Below are 22402 nucleotides of genomic sequence, written 5' to 3'. Positions count from 1 at the left end.
GAGCATGTGCAGTGGCCATTTTGTTTTCAGCAGCCATTTTTTTAACAAAAATTATTTTTAAAAATGGCCACAGCACATGCTCAAATTGTCTCTGTGAGGCCCTAGAGGCCAGCAGTGGGAGGGGTAACCTTTGCAGATGCCCCCCCTCCCATGGCCTATAGGTAGAGCCCCAAAGGCGCTACAGGTAAATAATAATAATATAATATAATATAAGTCACTGTACACATATTCAGTTTGGCACTATGTACAGAGAATCAGGGCTTGTGAATACTGAGCTGAAGCTTATGAGCTAGGATGGTATTCATTTGCTCTTACTTTGCTTCTTATGATAAGTGAGTTAAATGTGGTGTCTTAATAATATGGCTATTAATGGTGAGTTTGTCTTTGAATCAGTGTGAAATCCTTAGTATTAAGGCCCACTGGGAGTTTCTTGCTCTCTTTCTCTCATTTTAACTGTCTTTCTAAAAGACTAGAATATATTCCAAGCAGTGACACAGTTTACTCTGCATATCCTTTAATTATTTTCAGAATATCTGGGAAAAGCCAAATTCTCCATTTATTTTTAAAACTTATGTAATAGTGATGCTACAATGCATAGTAGAGAATTAAATAGGCACTTCTGTTTAGTTTTCCAAGTACACCCCCACATAGTATTTGGGTATTTCATGAGCCCCAGCATACTGAAATTTGTAGTTTTCCAGCATTTTTTTTGGTCTGGCTACGTCCACTGCTAAATAGTTTTTGAAATTTCAAAAGATTAACGAGCTGGACATATTTTCCAGCTGATATTATAGTAAAGTTATCTGAAAGATGGGTGTCAGATTTTTGGACAGGGGGCGCAATTTCAGTGCTTGCCCTAGGTGCTATTTTCCCTAGATATGCCTCTGCTGATAAATATTGCAGAAAACAGCAAATGCTGTTTGGAATCATTTAGAAAAGTTAGATGCCACTATATGCAAGTTGGCATAGCTTACTGTGAGCACAGAACCTGGGCTGCTACCTTGATTTGAGCCCAAGAAGGTTATTATAACAGCTTATACTATATTTGTTGGTGATGTTGATGTGAACTCTATTCAGACATTCTGCTGGATTTCCATCTGTAGACATGTACATGTTTTTATGTACACATTATGTAGCCACAATATGTGACTAGGGGTGTGGAGAGTTGTAGTTCAGCAACATCTGGAGGGCTGCAGGTTGGGGAAGCCTGCTCTACAAGGTCGTTCTCACAACTGGTTCTACTCAGGCTAGGGCAGACCTGTCTAGGGGGAGCTAGTTGTGAGAAGCACTAGCATTGACCCCAATCCCAGCACTGCACAACTGGGTAGCCCTGTTTTTTAACCTGGCCTAATAGTGTAGCAGAAGGACACAAACGTCCCTTTTTAACCTCGCTATCCTGTCATGTGAACCCTCGGGCTGCATGCAGCCCGAGTGATCACAAAGCTGGATAGGATGTTGCTAGCAATGCTTTTCTGTTTTCTCTCAGGAGCCCCCTCATTTGTGTTTGAGTCTCCAGGCTTGGAGATGTCACTCTGGACATGCTCAGAAGCCTCACAGCATTGTGAGCTCTCTGTTTATGGCACATGGGCAGTGTTCCCTGTAAGGTGTGTGCACGTGCATACACTCACATGTTTTTTGATGTCCACTCAGTTAATTGAATGAGTTGAAGTAGGAAGTTCCCACTCTGAGTACATGTGCATGCTTACTTCCTTGATACTGCCACTCAGAACAAAACTCATGCCACACAGAGATGAAAAACATTAGAGAGAACACTGCACATGGGGACAGGTCAGAACAAAACTCATTCCACACAGAGATGAAATACATTAGAGAGAATACTGCGCATGGGGACAGGTTAGTAACAGTGGGCCAGTCGCCCCTAGATTTGGTTCCTAACAGGCAAATTGGAAAGAGGAGCAGATGCACACCCTCCCTATGCTGGGATACTCTAAGTAGACCCCAGGAGTTAACTAAAATTGGGTTAACTCTCCACCAAGGCCACTCTGCCCTCAGAGTTAACTGCCTCCCCCCCCCCCCCCCCCCGCTTTCACAAAGGATAGCAGCCAACTAATGTGCCAGGTAGCTCAACAGGAAGAACACAGATAAGGCTTGCAGAGGTAAATCTCCCCCCTCACAAAAGAGGTTGAGTCAGCAATACGGACCTAAGAGATGCACCCATTAAAAGTACTGATTGGATTACTGGACCTTCTGTCCATGCAGATTTCACTTCTCACATCTATGCATTCTACTTTCATGACAAAAGCCTTGGCATACCTCGGCAATTCCCACATTGTTACCCGCAGGAAGAGAGATCAGCAACAATGTAATCCTTGCTGGTTCCACCCAACACACCTGTCCGGAAAAAAGGACACTTGGAATGTGCCCCGAGGATATGTTTTGGGGTATAAGAAGTCCCAATTACATGATCCAGAGTGCTCTTTGTGATCTTCATGCTCTTTATGCACCAGCTACTTTGGAGTTACCAGCAGCTTTTTAGGTTATCTACAGTCCCCAGGCCACCATGCAAGGCTGTGTACTTTGTGCCACTCTCCAGATTAGCTTTCTTGCCCAGCCTGATCTGCCAGTCTTCCTCACTACCATAGGAAGCTCGTTCTATGGAGGAAGTACCCTCATGGAGTCACCTTTACCAACTAATCCCTCCAACCTTCTTGCACCTGCCTTGACCCAAGCTGTCCCTGAGTAATGAGGTCCTTTGGTTGCTCCAGGAGTCCAGAGGTCTCTTCATCTAGATTAGGTGATATGAGTGTTTTCTCTTCACTGGGCCCAAACTCTATCTCTATTCCCCTTTCTTAAATGCAACAGCCTCCGTCTCTAAAAAGCCTCGTGCTCTTGCCTGCCTGGGAACTTACACAATTAGTGTAAGAATTAGAAATTAGAAATTCACAATAATTCACAATTAGAAATTCAACAATAAAAAAATAAATTAGCACTTTAAGCTAAAACACCACATTGCCATTAAACACATTTTTCATAGTAACATTTATTTAACCACACATTTCTTTCCACTGTACCTCTCCCTACAATAAATATCTTCTTTAGATTTTGAAACTTAAATATCGTCTCCGTCCAGTCATTTCCTGAGCCCACAACTTTACGCAAATAAAATCTTACGTGAAAATATTCTTTCTGAGCTAATTTCCCCAAGTAAGCCCAAACATAGATTTAGGGGTGTTCACCAGTCACCCCGTGGCAGTTTCATTAACAGTGAAGAGTGCCCAGCAGTTGAGAAATCCCCCAATGCACAGCACTCTTGGTGTGGTGCATTGTGCGATGCTGGAGGACTTCTTCCTCCCACTCCAACACCACTTGTGTGCCGCAGCAATCAACGACACCCCCCAGTTAAACAGTGATCATGTGCGGAAATGCAGGTAGGAGCCTTCCCGACCCTAGGTACATTGGTCATGTGTACAATTTCTACATGTATTCATTTTTAAAACTGAAATACAGGCTTCAAATGCAGGATACAAATAGGAAGTGTACTGCTGTTTGTGCACTGAACACAACACATGAATAACTACATGTGCGTATAAATATGTACATGTGTACCCTATACACAGATTATACATACACTGAACATAATATGTGAACAGGCTATGATCTGGTACACAAGACCATGCATATGGACTCAGTCTGTTTATCACAAATATTTGCTAGGCTTTTCGCTCCATAAGCAGTTTTCAACAGAAAGCTTATATGGTGTTTGTGTAATTCCATACACTTTGCTTTGTTACTCTCCTGATCTTGAAAGCAGTTATTTTTTAAAATCAGTCCCTGTGTAGCACCTAAATCTATATTCAAGTTCAGCTTGCAATGGATGCCTGTTGGACAAGGTTGCAAACATAACTATATCAAGTCACATCAACATGTGGGATAGGAACACTTGAGAGCCTCTTCCACATGGGCATAGCTTCCACTGGACAAGCAGGGATGTTCCTGGGCCCAGTCAGCGCAATGTCCCTTGGCCCAGAGTGGCAGACCACCCCTCCGCCATCGCTCCTGTCCTGCCGACACCACCCCTGCCCTGCTGCCACGTCTTATCTTGGCCTTGGGGGGGGGAGCGTGAGCCAAGAGGGGCAGGCCACACACCCCCCACCGCGGTAGTGGGTGTGACTGTCAGGCCTCTCTGGCCAAATTGCACAATTAAACTTTGACGTTGCATGCCCGTGATGTCACGGGCATGTGATGTCCATACTCTAACTGTGCAGGTGCTCTGTTCAGCCAGAGAGGCCTGACAGCCACGGTGCCCACTGATGCCATGGAGGCCAAGATAAGAAGCAGTGTCGAGGCAGGGGCAGCGGCAGCAGTGGTGCCCAGGGCGGCCAATAGGAGGTAGGAGCAGTGGCAGGGAGATGTTGGTTTGCTAGGCTTTTCTCTCAATAAGCAGTTTTCATCAGATGCAGGGGGCGAGGCTTTGGGCTCTGGAGCATGTGCATGCTTTGTGCACGTGATGGGGCGGGTCCTCCACCAAGATTTTGTCCCCTGGGCCCTTCTCTTCAAAGCACTAGTAGTTTTATTCTTGTCAGACTGGTGGTATGTCTGAGTGGGAAATTAGTGGATAGATTTTTCAGTGGTTCAAGAACTTGGAGAACTATTTGGGAAATATTCAAGTGATGGGGAGGATGGTCATGCAGGGATTGTATGGAGAGAATTACATTTCAATTAGCAGTCAGCCTAGAAACCTACTATAGCAACTTTTCTTTAGGATCTAATTATAAAACTCAGAGATTATTTCCATCTTATAAATTAGACATTATAATACCTGGTCATCAATTCCAATTTTGTCTTTCTTTGTATACTATTCTTTTGTCAAAACAATGCATTTGCTTCTGGAGTTGGTCCTCACCCCTCCTTACAACAGGTGCAGGTGTGACCCCTCAGCAGCAGGTGCTGAGGACTTTTCAAGATGTAGCACTTGGTTATTTCACTTTCACCACTTTAATGTAGTGCAAATGTCTGTCTTCAGAGTGCTTAGCCAAACTCTTTGTCGCTTAACTCATACAATGGTCTTGTGCCTAAGTGTCACCTCCCTTCTTTTGTAGGCAGAGATGGCTTGTCAGAAGCATTTGTTTTTCAGCTTGTGTGAAAACAGAGTATCAATTCAAATAACAAATATCACTATAATATGTTTATTATGATATATTCATGCCTTTGCATTCCAAGTACTGCCATAAGCTGCAGGGGTGTGGTGGTGGGGACGGACCTCATCTTTGTATCTTAAAGTAGAAAACATAATTTTTTAAAATAGTAGAGGTGATTGATGCCCGCAAATTAAGCATTTTTTAAGTTTTGTGATTTCAGTATGATACTTAAGCACTGCTTAAGTCTCTGCCATTAAAGCAAACGGGACTTGAAACTGCTTTAATTTGGCTCAACAGGGCCATTTTGTCCAGTTTGACTGTGCACCTTTCAGTGTGATACTAAACACGTTTCTTCAGGCATGAGACCTGCTGAGTTAAATGGAGTTTAAAGTGTGCCATCGAGTCGGTGTTGACTCCTGGCACCCACAGAGCTCTGGTAGAATACAGGAGAGATAAGTCTTTGGTAGAATACAGGAGGAGTTTTCCATTGTCATATCCCACACATTATGAGATGATGCCTTTCAGCATCTTCCTATATTGCTGCTGCTCAATATAGGTGTTTCCCATAGACTGGGAAACACACTAGCGGGGATTCGAATTGGCAGCCTCTGGCATGCTAGTCAAGTCATTTCCCTGCTGCGCCATTAGGTGGCTGCTCCCAAGAAAATGTGCTTAGGACTTCAGCCTGTCACTGCTTTCCTCACCAATCCCCAATTCCTCTCCTTTCTCTGTTTTTATTTAATATTTTGCATGATTGATTTAATGCAATAAAAAGATTTAAACAAATCCAATTGGTCCTTTGATAAGCAATTAATTATTCAACATGCTGCAGAGCACTCTAACAATTAAGACTCTAATCATCTAATAGATATTGGCTTCTGCATCGGTGCAATATTTTAGTCCCCTGGTGCAATATTTTAGTTCCCTGAGAGAGCTGGGTGTTTTTTTTGTTTTTTCTGTTGACATTTTATTTAGATTTTTGGTAGCCACTCAAGTTTTCTAACAAGCACATGCATATTATTTCATAAATATCTTAAGACTGCATATTATATTTATTATATTATATTATTATATATTAAATAGTAATAATGATATTTGTGTTAAAATGGGAAGGTTTTTTCAATGTGTTGGCTGACATTCTAACTAAGCATGTGTCCAGACTGCAAAGCACTTTGCTTAGTTGTGCGGAGTTGGGTGCATGGTTTGTTGATCTCTCCTGTCCCTCAAAGCACCCTATGGGTCACAAAATATGTCTCTGAGGGTTGCACAGTCCTCAGGGACATATATTTTGTGATACATAAGGCATTTGCAGGGGAAGACAGATCAGAAAAATTTGCCCCTCCCCATACAAGCACCTATGCTCTGGTAGTTGGGTTTGGGAAATCTTCCACATTGCAATAACTTCTTCCTGAAGCACCACCATAGGATATCAGCCATTGTTCCTTTCAGAATTTCCAAAAGATACAGTCACAAGGTATATCTTTTAAACACTGGACATTTATTTATGTTTCTTCTTTTTCCTGAACTCATACATTAGAGGATAGATTCTAATTTATAACATCAGTATATAATAGGCAAATATAGAATACAGTAAATTGCATTTGTACACATAAATACAAAATCTGAGGTAGGGCCTCAAGAATAATGATTTCTTACATGAATAATGTATAGTATATCATCATAGGTGCTATATAAGATATATATATTTATATATATTTATGATATGCATCCTTTGAAACATAATGTATTTTTTCCCATTAGCTTATACATGGAGAAAATATAACGTCCTGATTAGGGTACATATCTTTATCCATAGGCAGCAGTACCCCTATAGAATGCCTGTAAGTATTTATGACATTACGCAAGTAATTAAGAATTAACCTATTCCAAGATAGGTCCACAATAAAGTGCCTAAAAGACACAAAGTACACTATATACTCTAGGTGACTGACAATAATATATTCTAGTCAAACACTAATTTTATTCCTAACAATGAAATACACCTATAAGGCAAATGGTTACCTGAAGATGTATTTAAAACATGGTGGGCAAAATCATACTATTCCAAGCAAAAAGGTCCAGCCCCAGCCCTCACATTTTAAATTCAGTTCATCAAAAGCAAACACACACTCTCTCTCTCTCTCTCTCTTTCTTTGGTTCATGGCTGCCTGAGAGTGACATGGAGGCAGAAACCATAAATACATTTTTCTCCCTTCCCTCTTAAGTCTACAGTATGAGTCCCATGGAATGCTAAATTCCAGCCATGTCAGTATGCACTGCTTATTAAGTGCAGGAAATTTAGCTACAGGCTAGGAAAAGAGAGTCGCATAAACACATTGTGGCTAGTGGCACTGTGTAGGACTTCTGGCTGAAACACTTCCTGGGAGCCATCCAGCAAACACCACTACTGCTCATCCTCTGTTCAGTTCAATAGCATTTGTGTGGCTGGGAGAGTTCCCATTCAAGCCAGGTTTTAAAGAGATGTGGGTTGTACAGCAGCAGCATCTGCTGGATTAACCTCTCCCTGTAGCAGAGGAACACCTGCCAAGCTTGCAACTGAAAGGATTGACATTCCACTCGTGCCTTTCTTCATTTGAGATAGAAATCCTGCTAAAAGGTGCCATTTAATAGGAAAGGAAAAAACCAACATCTGCATGAAATAAGCAATAATTATAGTAAGAGACCACTATAAGCTCATAAACCACATAATTGCACACGTATACAAAAAGGTATGGAGGAGTGGAGGGGAGACTTGTTAATGCTAAATGACATTTTATGGGGATAATAAACCATAATAAAGAGGATTATTTTTTTCCAGTGCAGAGGCACATCTATCCAATCAATAGAGCAGAACCTGATAGAAACAGTTACTTGACCCAAATGAAACATTAGTCTAAACACATACTAAACCTTTTTTTTTAAAAATTACATGTCATTTTGTTAAACCCTCCTTTTGGAAACAAAGCACTGCTGTGTTGAACAGAAACACAAGTACTATGCAGATGACCCTCACATTATTTGAAGGTGTCTATTTCTTAATCAAATATCATTTTAATGTATACAATAGTGCATCTGGCTTATTCAAAAGTTCACCTCATTTGTTAGACAAAATGTGCTACAGAGACAATCCACTATTAGATTTTTACTTACTTTTGCAAGGTCAGTGTTTATAGAAATAGATATGTCACCTTTCTGTAAATATGGCTTTTTCATTGTTTTATATTTTTAAAATTACAGTTACTAAAATACTTTGATGATCAGGAAGTGCTCATAAAATATGTGCAATCACTAGTAGACAATCCAAATAGCTATGACATATACTTGATTATTATATAACCAAATTTGTTTGGTTATATCATACTAAGTCAAATATAATGCTTCGTTTAAACCCTGCTAAATGAACACATGCTTTTGCTTTCATTGAAATGGCCAGATCAGCAAAGACTGGATTCCTTTTTGTTTGTTTGTTTGTTTTTGACAAATTTCTAGATTATGCAATCTAGGCAATGTAGAAACTAAGATACTGTCCATACTGAGTGCCCTCAACTTAAGCTTACATGCCAAGAGCAGTTTTGCCATCAGATTAAGTTTTGCCATCAGTAATAGAAAATTACTGTTTTAAAATTTGGAAAATGGCAGTTTAAAATAGCTATTCTTCTCCAACTAATACATACCAGCCTGTGATGTTTGTATGCTATTAATATATTTTCTCCATCTTACATGTATTGCAGTTCTCAGAACACATACTCCAGAACAGCTTTATAGATTTCCATGGCATTAAGGACCATTTTATATGGCCATCAGAGCCATGGGCACACTTAAAAATTATCTGAAACATTTGTGCATTTTGATTCCCTGCTTTTAATGAGCTTGTTGCCTACAGCCTTTGGCCACATGTAGGATTCAGCCTTAGGCATGGTCCTACTTTATTTTTGTTTTTGTTTTTGAACGATCTCCTGAATGAATGTCCACTGCTACCGGAATGTCCCTTGCAGTGTTCCCTCTAACAGAAAATCCAAAATGCTCTTGACTACAACTCCCATTATCTTCAGCCAATGCCCATTACAGCTAGGGATTCTGGAAGCTGTAGTCAACAACATCTGGGATTCCCTCTTACAGGGAACACTGGTCCCTTGTGAACAGAGGAAAGAGGCACATTTTTAAAATGGTGATTCTCTTTATTTAGCAGGGGGAGAACAACTGGGCCTATCCATCCACAGCACAGCATCGCTCCAGTGGCTCTTGCTGGTGTGTGTCTTATCTTTCCTCTTTAATCTATAAGCCCTTTAGGTACAGGGAGTCATTTTATTTATTTACTTATATCTATGTAAACCGCTTTGGGAACTTTTGTTGAAAAGCAGTATATAAATATTTGCCATATGTATATTAGAATGATTGCCAATGTGTGCCAAAAGCTGAATCTTGCATATGGTTGTGGCTGCATGTGACTGGCAGGAACCAGCTCACAAAGATGTTTCATGTGACCAGCAAGTGCCCAGATGCTAGCATGAATAATCCCTAACTTTCATCCATGTTTCAAACATTTAATTAATTAATCAATTTAACAAATTTCTATACTAACCAAAACTTATGTCCCTGGGCGGTTCACAATCAAAACACAATCAAAACAAAATTTAAACATTAAACCAATTTAAAACTTAAAACAAGTTAAAAGCATTAAAACTGTAAATCTATCTATCTATTTATTTCTATGTAAACTGTTTTGGGAACCTTTGTTGGAAAGTGGTATATAAATATTCATCTTATTTGTATCTTTTGGTTATCACAACAGTTTAATTAATCTGTAACGAGGTTATTATAACGACCCATGACATTTTGCTACCTAAAGCGGCTCCTATTCTCTTCCTTGTTTTCTATTCAAATTGCAATCCCAGTTCTAATTTCAGCCTCTTACTGTCCCCCACCCACTTCTTTTTTTCTGAAAGAGAAGAGGAAAAGCAGCATAGTGCCATTTCATCTTCATTCCTAGGCAGACTATCCCAGGAGCGGCAGGCCTCCATGTTGCAGCTGGCCCACAATCTGCTGCCGGAAGTGGCCCGCTTCATCAGAGTAGGGGCAGTCCTCTTTGAACAGCGAATCTACTCCAGGAATCTGCAGCCTTCCTCTAGCATAGCATGGGGACAGATGGTGATGGGCTTTTATGTTTTAGTTTGACAATGTTTTATTTTCCTTTGTATGCCACTTTGAGTGCTACTTTAACTGACAACATGACTAGTAAGTTTTTTAAATGATAAAAAAGAAATAATTTAAGTACTATAAAATATTTTGTTGTGCACCAACACTCAGTGGCTAAATTTGGAATGAGTTACAAAACATGAAATTATGTTTAAGATAGAAAGGTTAAAATATATTGCCCAAAAGAAGATCACTCTGGTGTCACATAATATTACTAGATAGGATTCATGGACTTGGATCCATTTTCTCTATGATTCCATTTAGAAAATATTCTGATCATTCATTTCAGTGTGAAACAGATTTTTATTCCCCAGCCATGGATGTTTGCAAAAGCTAATTTCCAACTCATGTTTATGAAAATTTAATCATGCCAAGAGCCAGCATGGTGTAGTGGTTAGAGTGCTGGACTAGGACCGGGGCGATCCGAGTTCAAATCCCCATTCAACCATGTTACTAGCGGGGTGATTCTGGGCCAGTCACTTCTCTCTCAGCCTAACCTACTTCACAGAGTTGTTGTGAAGAGAAACTGAAGTATGTAGTACACTGCTCTGGGCTTCTTGGAGGAAGAGCGGGATATAAAATGTAAAAAATAAACAAAAAAACAAAAACAAGGATGTGGATCTTCAAAATAGTTCAGGCAGAGGAATAAATTTAAGAGCAAATGTGGGGTTAGCAGTTCCCTCCACTGAATCATCTGGCAAATGTGCCCCCAGCACTGCATGTTAAGCCCCCAGCACTGGTAAGATCTCTAAGGGTCCAGTGTCTTAGCTCTTCAAGTTACATCAGGCCAATGTGTGACCCCTAAGGGCTCACACAACATACTGGAACATCACCTGGCCAGTCCCTATGGAATGAAAGGAGCTTCACGCACAAGTCCCATTCATTTCATTGGAGCATTTGTGGAGAAGTTCCTAACCAACTGAGCTCATCCAATTTGAAGAAGAGGCGTTGATAGAGCATTTTAAAAAATTCTATTCAATTTGATGGCAATTTACCTGATTGTGCTTCATATTGGCTGCCTGAAAACTGACAGGTTTCTTGCAGCAGCAAAGGACTGGCAACACTGTTTTCCCTATGAAAGAGAAAGTTCATCAAAACGATTAAGAACTTCTATCCAGTTGAGGTTAAGCACATTTAAACCCTATTTATTATATTGGCAGAAATTTAAGCATGTTATAAAATTCTTCTGTTAAAATCAGTGGGAACTTAAAAAGTGTTTAGTTTTGACTGGATTGTGCCGTGTGTGTGTGTGTGTGTGTGTGTGTGTGTGTATGTTTGTGTACACACCCATTCATACACACACACACAAACAATATATATATATATAAATACCCTATAATATTTAAAAACGTATTTAGGTTTAGTCATTTTAGTTTCCATTTCTAAAACTTTTTTCCCCGACAGGATGAAAACAGCACATCTACAAAACACAGATTTTTAACTCAAAGTTTACCTGAGACCCTGTAATGAGAAGACAATTGGACAAAAGGAAGGAGATGATATAAACAGTCCCCTGAAAGTACAGTTAAATTGGCTACTACGAACACTGGGAAGGGGAAATAAACAGGCAAAACTACTCTAAAACTCACCATCTCTACACTGGTTGCTAAGATATTTTATAGGGATATATAACAGCACTAGTACACACTACATGAACACTGATCACTTTTTAAAACCTCATATATGCATGTAACAAGATACAAGAGGATACTAAAGGTTACAGTTTTGCCAATTATTGAAGACATATTTTTCTCCCTCATGGATAGTGCATTTACAGTAAACTTTCTATGGAGTTCTTTGAATGTATTCTTACAAGCTCTATTTTCAATCTACTTTTTAGTAAACACTAGTTTAAGATTACTATTTGCATATCACTGTGCATATTTCAGTGCAATGCTATGGGGTATTCTGTGCACAGTAACACAATGCAGAGTGGTTGGTGGGTGGTGTGCCCAGAAGCGGAATCCTTGCTCTCTCCGGGTTGACATTATCCCTCTATCATTGCAACTTGTGTTGGTGGTTTATAGGATATGAGTTAGGAATGACCTCATTTGGGATGGGAGAATAAAATCAAAGCATGTATGCCTCATTGTTTTGAGGACGAATCTGTCTTTACAAAGTTATGCACTGTATTTAATAATCATAACAATAACAGCTATATAGACTGACTTCAGGGTTCAGTTGTTTCATTCACCCTGCTTGCTGAAAGAGAAGAATATATCAGAAGGCTGTATAAAGAACTTTGTAAGAAAAGAGCAGGGAAAACACACAGTTGAACTACACAGCTACATTCTAACAACCGTTTTGTATGTGGAAGCTAGATATACATAGTATAGTAGGCATATAAAATTAGGCACAAACTATATAATGGCTTCTCAAGAAGGAGAGATTGTGAAAAAAGTGAAGGAAGTCAGGAAAACATGTCTGGGACAAACTTAAAATAAAAACTTACATTTCCCTCCCTTCAATTGGCCAAGGAAATGAATATATAAGAAACACGGAGGCATTTTTAATGAACAAGGGGGGGGGAACCCAGCAATTATTAATTAAAATACATGAAATTAATTAAGACAGTGGTGCCCATCTGCCTCAGCTTGGCACTTTTTGGATTAGCTTCCAAGACAGAGATACAGCTTCGTGTCACACAGTACATGCCACCGTGTTCATGGGTTTTTTTCCTCTTGCATATACCTTTTAAAAAGCCTCATTAATTTATCTCTACACCAATGCCAAGTAGCATATTATATTAGTGCACTTGTACTAAAATGCTGTTTTAAAAAAAATCTTCATTACAAAACAGCAAGCTACTGCCAGAGTAAATAGCAGCCACTGAATGGAAGACATCTTGGCAAAATCAGTGAGTCACATTGCACTCCTATAAAATACTTACTCTGCTCAGTTGCATCCCACAACATTCCATTGTGTCATATACCCAGTTCCATTTTTGTGTTCCATGACTTTAATAATTCCAGAATGCAGAAAACAGGTGCCATCGCTCAGTGGAAGAGCACATGCTTTGAATGTGGGATGTTCAGGGTTAAACCTTAGCATCCTGATGTGCGCTCCCAATTTTCGATCATGTACAAGTAAAAATCAAGGTAGGAGGTGGGGAGCGTGATCATCTGCTAAGGGTTAGCTGGATGAGCATGCCTTACCCGGATTTTGGCCTCACTTTGAATGAGGTAGGAGAAAAAACTGTCCTACCCACCTGATGCTTAGCAGACAATCACAGTCCATGGCTCCTACCTCAATCAATCAGTCTTTATCACAGTTGTAGACCATCATAAAGTATAAGGATGATTGCAAGTTAAAAGTGATAATAGATAAAAAGTGGTTACATATGTAACAGTACTTAAGGTACATAATAATACTAAAAAGAGTACAGCAGAAGCATGAGGGCATAAAAGCCTAGAAAGTAATAAAAGTGCATAAAAGGCATAAAAAGGGGGATGGTTCCTACTTGATTTTACTCAAACATGACTGAAAATCGGGAGCACATACATCTTCCGAAGACCATTCTGAATTAATGGTAGTGTGAACAAGTCTGAAGTTATCTGCCCAATGGCACTCCAACAAATCTTGTAGTCATTGGTTAGGCCCAAAGACACTGTTGCTGGTGTCTATCTTATGTTTCTTTTTAGATTGTAAGCCCTTTGGGGACAGGGATCCATCTTTTAAAAATACATCTATGTAGATCATTTTGGGAACTTTTGTTGAAAAGCAGTATATAAATATTTGACGTCATATTTTAACAAGTTGCTCAGGCCAAATTCTTGACTAACTGGTGTCTAGTGTGAAAAATGAAATTGGCATCACTGAGAAAAATACAAATATTTTTAGTTTTGCCCCAAGAATCACCCCAAAGCATGGCAGTGGCACCCTGTTTTGCAGCAGTCCTCAGAAATGATGCCCTGTTGTGTTGCATACCCTGAATTTGGATCTGCACTTGCGACCAGCATTTCAGCTCCATGTTCACTGATTTTTACATGTAATGAAGGCTCTAGGAACTCATATGCTGGCTTGATTTTGTGATTTGAAAAAAACACTTTTTTCTGCAATGAAGTGACAATCATGGATATATGGCCTCCATCCAGTTATCTGTCCAGCACTGAATACAGTTGCTAACCCTCTCTGACTCAGCACAATCATACTGTTATACCAGGACAGATGGTGCAAACAACTTGTATATCACTCATGTGGCTGCAACAAACAAAAACTATATTGTGTGAATTGGCCCTAAGAGCAGAATTGGCCCAATAATCAGAGAAGCAATTCCCTGATGCAACTGACTGATTGTCACTGTTTCACAGTGAAACTATTCCTCCTGGCACCACTGCATATAAAAAAACCAAAAGCAGCACTTAAAGTGGTCTATCTAGTTCTTTACTACAGGCATGCAACAATAAATCCTACTTCCTAAGCAACCACTTTCAGGTACTGTGAACAAGAAAAAAGGAGACAATGAAGAAAGGAAGAAAGAGGGCAAGCAAGCTCAAAGGAATGGCTGTACAACATGGCCACAAACAGGGGAATTAGCAAGATTGGGTCCCCAGCTCGAAATCTTTTGGTGGCAGTTTAAGTCCAAGAGAGGATGTTCCCAGTGGGTCTATCATATTCTGGTAACGTTCACCGCGGTGCTTAGCCAAAAATGGCCCCCAATCTGGCTGTGGAGAGCAGACCAACTTCAGCCTCTGGAATTGTTTTAAAAAAAAAGTTATAGAAGTAAATCAAGATCAGCAGAAATTACTGGTGTTAATTACTCTACAGAGCACTCTTAAAATACCCTGCTGTTCAGTGTTTGTTTGCTGCAAGATTATTAAGCAACAAAGTGCCCATATTTTCATTATCCAGTTGTTGTCTTTTCTCTCACTCTTTAGTTCCTCATTCAAGCCCATGAAAACAACCCAGTATCATAGTCACCAATCACTGAGCTTATACACCAAAGGACATGTGCTCAATTATTTAGCCCAATCATCTGAGCAGTGGGTTGCTGAATCAAAATAATTGGATTTTTGTTTTGCAAATTTCCCAGAAGTATACAGATGACAAAAAATAAAAACACATCACCAGGAATGAGCAAAGATTTTAATTAGCAGATCACAAAATTGCCTACTTTTGTCTGTAGACTGGTGGGGAACCATGGGTTAAAAGCTGCAGAAATATGGACAATGAAAACCCTTTTCATCTTGCCACTAATTTCTTTGTTGAAAATATAATTTAATTGGGACAGTTTATAACAAGAAAGACAAACATATTTAGGATGGTTTAAGAGAAAACAATTATATGATTATTACCTATTTAAGGCAATCAAGCCACCATATCAGTTATTTTAATTTATGCTTAATTACCAATTTGCAACCTTTGTCTCCCAAATCAACTGTTATAAACTAAGCAGTTCAGAAAATACTCTAATGAAAATGAAATAACTGCTTCAGTGAAATAAATTTCTTTTTAAAAAAGACATAATAGTTTTGGTACTTCTTTTGGTATTATGCTTAAAAGAAGTAAGGATGGCACTATATACTGGCTGCACAATACATAAACCATTTCCAAACCAATCTTAATGGGAAACAAAGTTATTGACCTGAGAAAGAGAAAGAGTGGATAGCGGAGGGGTGGGGGGAGAAAGCCTATTTTAACCTTCAAATAGGTTTCAGAATGGTGTCAGCTCACCTCTGCACACTCAAAACAAAAACAATGAGCTCCCATTTCCCTTACTTTGCTGTAGGAGTACTTGACTCCCTATTAGGCGGTGGGGGGGACTATTGTCTCTCTCCAGCCTTAAGGCTTAGTTCCCTGAGGCAAGATTGCAATCAGCAGTGGCAGAACTTGCACAGCTGTTTAGAGTGTTCAAAGGACTGCTCAGCTTAGCCGTTCAGATAATGTGAGAGGTTTTTTCTCGTGTAAGTAATAGCCATGGTGAGGGGCAATTCAGAGCAGGGCTGTGTCAGGCACAGAGTTCAAGCTCCTTCCTCACAAGCACTGTGGCCCTGATCCATGGGGACCCTATTCAGGCACTATTTCATTAAAAGAAACAAGCATGTTAGTGTTAAGTAGCTGCTGAACATAATCTGCAGTTTGACCCCAAAATGTGCAGTTTGAAGAATCTTCTCATTAAAATGCTTCCCTTTGACGCTATCATGTCTACACCTCAGATTATGAATGTGAGCCACTAGCAGTCCATCAGTGCATCATATCAGTCCATCATATTTGAATGGTTTGGAGCAAAGTGAGGGAGAGGACAGGAAATAAAGGCTGTCAGACAGCAAATGAGAGGGGGAATGCTCTCTCGGGGCTCTCTGGAGCCCAAGCCACACCCCTGTGTACATGACATCACGCGCATAGGGTGCGAATGGCGGGGCCACCCGGCAGGGCAGAACACAGGCTGCCATTTGGTTGGCTTTGCCACTGGTGAGGACTGCCAGGATCCGGCCTGATCCCTGCAGGGCAGTGCTGCCTAGCCTAGCTTTTTAGCCCGGCTGTTAGCCCAAGTTAAGGGAGCAAGCGCTCCCCTAACCCGGGCTACCTGCTCATGTGAAACCCCAGGTTGTTGCCAGCCCAGCCACACACAGAGACAGGCACCTAGAGCACCTGTCTGTTGGGGAAATCCCCCAATGCATTGTGCATGTCGTGTGGTGGATTGTGGGATTCCTTGCGGCTGGGATGCATCATCCCAGTCTCTGGAGCTACATGCTGTTCCATGCATTGCTGCTCATCTGGGAGCATGGTCTATGCTCCCAAAACAAACAATCACTCATCTGGGGGGAAGGTGAGTTTACCCAGCCTTCCCCACCCACCCACTGCCCTGCCCACCACCGCACTGCCCACCCAGTCATGTGAACAACCTCAGTATGTTTGTTTATATTGTATTGTATTGTATTGTATTGTATTGTATTGTATTTGTTTATTTTGCCCCAAGGCCACCATAGTTTGTTTGTTTTGATTTCTATACCACCCTTCCAAAAATGTCTCAGGGCAGGGCGGTTTACACAGAGAAATAATAAATATATAAGACGGTGCCCTGTCCCCAAAGGGCACACAATCTAAAAAGAAACATAGGATAGGAACCAGCAACAGTCACTGGAAGTACTGTGCTGGGGGTGGATAGGGCCTGTTACTCTCCCCCTGCTAAATAAAGAGAATCACCATGTTAAAAGGTGCCTCTTTGCCAAGTTAGTAGGGGTAATGTTGAATGTTTCCTAGTACACTTTAAATTTTTAGATATTCTAAAAATATGTTCTGAGGTATACACAGCACATTCAGATTTACTCCATAATAAACAATACAAATCCAGTCAGCACATGCGATTAGCTGGATCAAAGTAATTATTCAGTTGGAGCAAGACTTCAACACACATGCATTCTATAAATAAAATATATAAAATCAAAACCTGCCACATACTTGCACACACTGACGGTGCAGACATGTGGGTTAATGTGAGCTATGGAGGTCAGATGTACATTGATACACACTCAATTCCATTAAAAGCAGAAGTAGTGTTATTTATAGGCTCAAAATGCTGCCTGACCTGAACTAGTCCATTATCCTAGTCAAAATTTATCATTGCCATTAGGACATTGATCTCATTTTATGCAAGCACTATGGAAGCTGCTACTGCAATACTACTCCTTTTGATGTTGCCAAAGTAATGTGAGAAGTCTCTGCTGGCCAACGGCCGTAATAAAATTGAAAAAAAAAAAATGTGAGAAGTCAAGGGTCATGTGGGAGGAGAGATTGCTCCAGCCCACACTCATGTTTGTGTTACTGCAGTGAGATACTAGGAGGACCAGCAGTGTGGGATCTTTCCTCATGGCTTCTCACTTTATCCTGGTGAGGTGGGAAAGAGTAGAGCTTTAGCAGCTCTCATGTAACATATGACTACACTGTAAGATTGCAAGCCATTAGCCTTGTTCAGATGTTATGGTGTACATGGTTACCCAGGGGATGTACCTGAGTACAGCTGACTGAACATGATGAGCCATGTTTTTAGGGCTGTTGCTTTTCGATGTTTTCATATGTATATGGTCTTAATTGATTTTAATGTGGTTTTATGGAATGTTATTGTATTAACTTTTGTAAACCACATTGGGATATGTTTTATGAAAGACGGTATATAAATAAAACAATACATACATACATACATACATACATACATACATACATACATTACAATTGATTGTCTGAAGAACCCTCCCTGCATTTGCCCTAATGTCCTTCACATGGATGGGGCGAGTCACATGATCATCCTGGGCAGACTGATAGGGTGTGGGGGGAAGGCTTCACTTAAGCTATCTTCCCCCCAGATGACCACTTTCCTCCATCAGTGTGCCCCCCACGCACCCACATGGATAGCCCTACTCCATGCAGCTCCATGAAGCACAGATCAGGGCAGAGGGATCTGGGGCCGGAACTTGTTATTCTGGCCTCCCGGCATCCCTCAATGCATCACGTGGGATGCTTGTTGCACTGGGGATTCCCCCAGCAGATGGGTGCTCTATGTGCCTGTCTCTGTGACTCCTCTGTGACTCCCTGTGTGGCACGCGCCCCACATTTATGAACATGTCCCTGCCAGTGCTGTATTTTTAAAGGGTCAGGTGGGGCAGCAACATAGTGACCAGAAGCACCCCTCATGTGTGTGCATGTTGCACGAGCACCCAACGTGCATTTGAGTGAGCACAACACACGCGCTCACACACTCGATGTGCACATGCATGCTGGGTACTTCCAGTCACTTCTGGTCCAATGAGGCAACAGGGCGGCAGGGAGGTACTGCCCCACCGGACCCTTTTAAAGTACAGCGCCAGCAGGGGAAATGTGGCGGGAGGGGTAAGAGCACCCTCTCCTCTTAAAGGTATCCTCCCCACCTTCGAGCCACCTCCCGCCGGTTCCGTGCACATTCCTAGTGTTTCTAATTGTCTGAATAGGACTATTGTCTGCACCACGCCAAGTCATTCCCTGCAGTCCCCAAGAGCTCTCCATCTGATGTCTCCACCTGGATCCAATGGCAATACACCATTCAGTAATCACTGTAGCTCTATTCAGATATTATCTTATACACACATGCAGCTTTGGGTAGATATGTATATGTTTTTGTGTGAATGATTGCACATACATCTATTTTAACAGTGAACCTGGATAAAGGTCCCCTCAAATGCAGGGCCGATAGGAACTGTACATTGTATGTGTGTCAAGCATAACATGCAAACAACTCTACATGTGTACAGAGCTATATATGTGTACACTGTACACAGATTGTATGTGCACTGAAGATAATATATGAATCAGACATCTGTTGGAATCCTTTCTAAACAGTGGTCAACATCACCATTAATGGTGCAAAGACACTGTGTGCAAACTTCTTCTGCAGCATTTATTAATAATCTAGCATCCCATTGATTGTACAAAGACACAGCAATTTTTGCCAAACTCCTTCCTCGAGAAGTGTTCCTTGAAAGTTTACACCCCAAAACGTGCCCCTGAGGGTCATGCAAAGGGATATATTTTCATCTGTTAAATTCTGGAGGAAGGAGAGATTGGCAAAAATTGCTCCCCCCACCCTCGCCCGCCTGTGTGCACAGTGAGCCTCTGGATTACTAAATGTTGTGGAGACACTTTGCATGCAGCCTCCTCAGCATTAGTAGGAATAGTCGCTGTTTTTGAAACTGACAGATCAGTCCTATCCTATATCCTAAAGAACAGGTGGGATAATAAGACTTACCTCAATAAATTTTCCAGGAGCTATATGCATTTTTATCACAAACATAATGGGAATCCAGATAACAGAACAAGCCAACATCAACCATCCTAGTATCATGGACCAGCCTGGGTAGTGGTAGGTGCCATACGTCATTGGTTCCCACTGATAGAAGCTGAAGCAAAGGATGAACTGGTAGGGAGGAAAAACAAACCCCCACATAGTTTGCTCATCAACACTTTTATACTATTGTGTATATAAAGAGTGCATGTAAACATACATGCACATACATACTTATACATAAAATGCTTATCAATACACTATTATTACTAAGGATATTTATATTATATCTATAAATAATAATATCAATATTCTACAATAAATGCGTGCCTATGATCAGATTGCCAAACTGTAAATCTGGCATAACTTTGCAAAATTCAATGGAGCCAAGTTAGATTTATATGACAGAATGAGACCAGAATCTTGTACCTATAGTAAAAGCTTTACTACAGTCTATTGGCAGTATAGCTTAATGTAATCATCTTGTTAGTCCATTACACTTACTGTATAAAGAGCAATGCATTTGCTTACGTTTGTGCATAATTCAATAACATCTGTGAACTGCCTACTTATACAATAACTGCACACAGAAGATTTATTGCCACAAAGGCATGTAGAGAAATGAGTGGATTTATTTTAGGACATGTGGATCAATTTAAAATGGAATTTTAACCATTCAAATAGATCAAATGTTAGTTTTAATGAAGACTACAATGCAACACATAGATGTAGACTGGCACTCTGCTTCTGCTGTATATAACATTGCATCTCAACAATCAATGAGAAATACTTTTTCCCCTTATATCCAGAACTCTATACATTTTACTGATCCAGCTCTTAAATCTTACCCATGACTGAAATGGAAGTTGTAGGCAAGGATATTTTTGAGCAGAAAAAAAAATGTCTGGAAGGACAATACTTAATTATTGTTCTTCCTGCCCCAAACATGATTTTCCTCAGCCACTCCCCACGCTCTCATCTGCCACACCATTATTCCTCCCTCCCTTCTTCTGACCTGTGAGTAGGCACAGACTGAGGTCAGCATGGGGTGGAGAAAAATGCCAGACCCAGCAGTGAAAGCTTTTGCATGTGTGCAGGCTGAGGAATTATAAACGGCTGCCAAGGATTGCAAGTGAGAGGTAGGCAGCAGCACATAGCGGAAGAGGACTGGCGCCCACCTGTGCTGGCTTGCTCATTCACTATGGGGAATGACAGAGGTGGTGAGGAAGATGGTTGCTTGGCAAGCCAGGGCCTGGTTCCTGCCCCCTGGTGGTGGGAGGCAGAAAACATGAGCTGAGAGGTCCATCATCACAAGGCCAGGGGAAAGCAGGTCAGGCTTTGGGCAGGGCAAGTTCCAGTCATTGTTTCATCGGTAAGGCAAGCCTGCTGTTCCTGCCAGTCCAGTGCTCTGTTCCTGGTCAGGGAGAGAAGCGTTTGGAGCAGGCAGTACTGAACTACAGAGGAGTAGCCACCACAGCTGCCATGTTAGGTCAGGCCAGTAGTGCTGGTGGGGAGGAGTCCAGTTGGAATTTACCTGTGTGAGCATACAAGTGGATATACATGCAGGAATGGGTGTGAGAGAATGAAAACATTCACGTTTCCTGCATGTTTAGTTCTTTGAAAGAGTGAGACTGTTCTCACCAGCAGCCAGGACTGGGCTAAGAAAGCCACGCCCAGGCCTGGCTGCCCGTAAGATCCGCCAAGAGGCATGTGGCTCCCCTGCCTCGTAAATGAGGTTAGGGGAGCGAGCGCTCTCTTAGCCACATTGCCCTAAACATATGCCAGTGCTGGTTGCTTGCAGCCAGCGCTGAAGCACTGATGGGCATCCTCCTGTCGCTGGGGGGATGTGGGATTTCCGAGGGCTGGGATGACACGTCCCAGCCCTCGCACTTCCACACTCCCTAGGGAAATGGCAGGCTGTCTGCAGGGAAGGTGGGCTGTTGCAACCTTCCCTACCACCTGCCCGGCAGCCGCCACCCCGCCGGCCCGATTATGAGAATGACCTCTGGGTGTGTTTCCTGTATCATTAACTCCTTAATCATTCAACACATAGGTGTGACCTGTAGTCTGTGGCTCACTTTCTTGAATTACCTGGTGTTTCTCTTAAGTTGTTTGCCACAGATTCATTAGTTGGGAATCCTCAGTGTTCCTCTTCTAAAATGGGTACATGCTTTCTACAGTTTGTCTACATACATAATTCCTTGACCATGTAATGCACATGTATGACTTGACATGTAGTCTGTGGCATGGCGCAGTTTCTAGCATTAGGTACATAGGAACATAGGAAGCTGCCCTATACTGAGTCAGATCATTGGTCCATCTAGCTCAGTATTGTCTACAGTAACTGGCAGCA

The 22402-nt window shown here is 41.3% G+C and overlaps 1 protein-coding gene across 1 annotated transcript in view; it reads right to left on the bottom strand.

The window, feature by feature from the left end:
• Window positions 1-6578: 6578 nt before the first annotated feature.
• SLC6A5 (solute carrier family 6 member 5) overlaps window positions 6579-22402 on the bottom strand; it is a 112587-nt gene continuing 96763 nt past the window's right edge. Inside the window, exons 15-16 of the mRNA XM_053285379.1 lie at window positions 20014-20181; window positions 6579-14986 (exon numbers count right to left, since the gene is read on the bottom strand). Coding sequence (XP_053141354.1) covers window positions 14828-14986; window positions 20014-20181 — 327 coding nt within the window. The 3' untranslated portion in view covers window positions 6579-14827. The remainder of the gene's footprint in view (window positions 14987-20013; window positions 20182-22402) is intronic.

This window comes from Hemicordylus capensis, chromosome 1 (assembly GCF_027244095.1).
Source record: "Hemicordylus capensis ecotype Gifberg chromosome 1, rHemCap1.1.pri, whole genome shotgun sequence".
In the NCBI taxonomy this organism is placed as follows: Eukaryota; Metazoa; Chordata; class Lepidosauria; order Squamata; family Cordylidae; genus Hemicordylus; species Hemicordylus capensis.
Note: the sequence above shows the minus strand (reverse complement) of the source record. Positions and strands in the feature narration are given on the sequence as shown.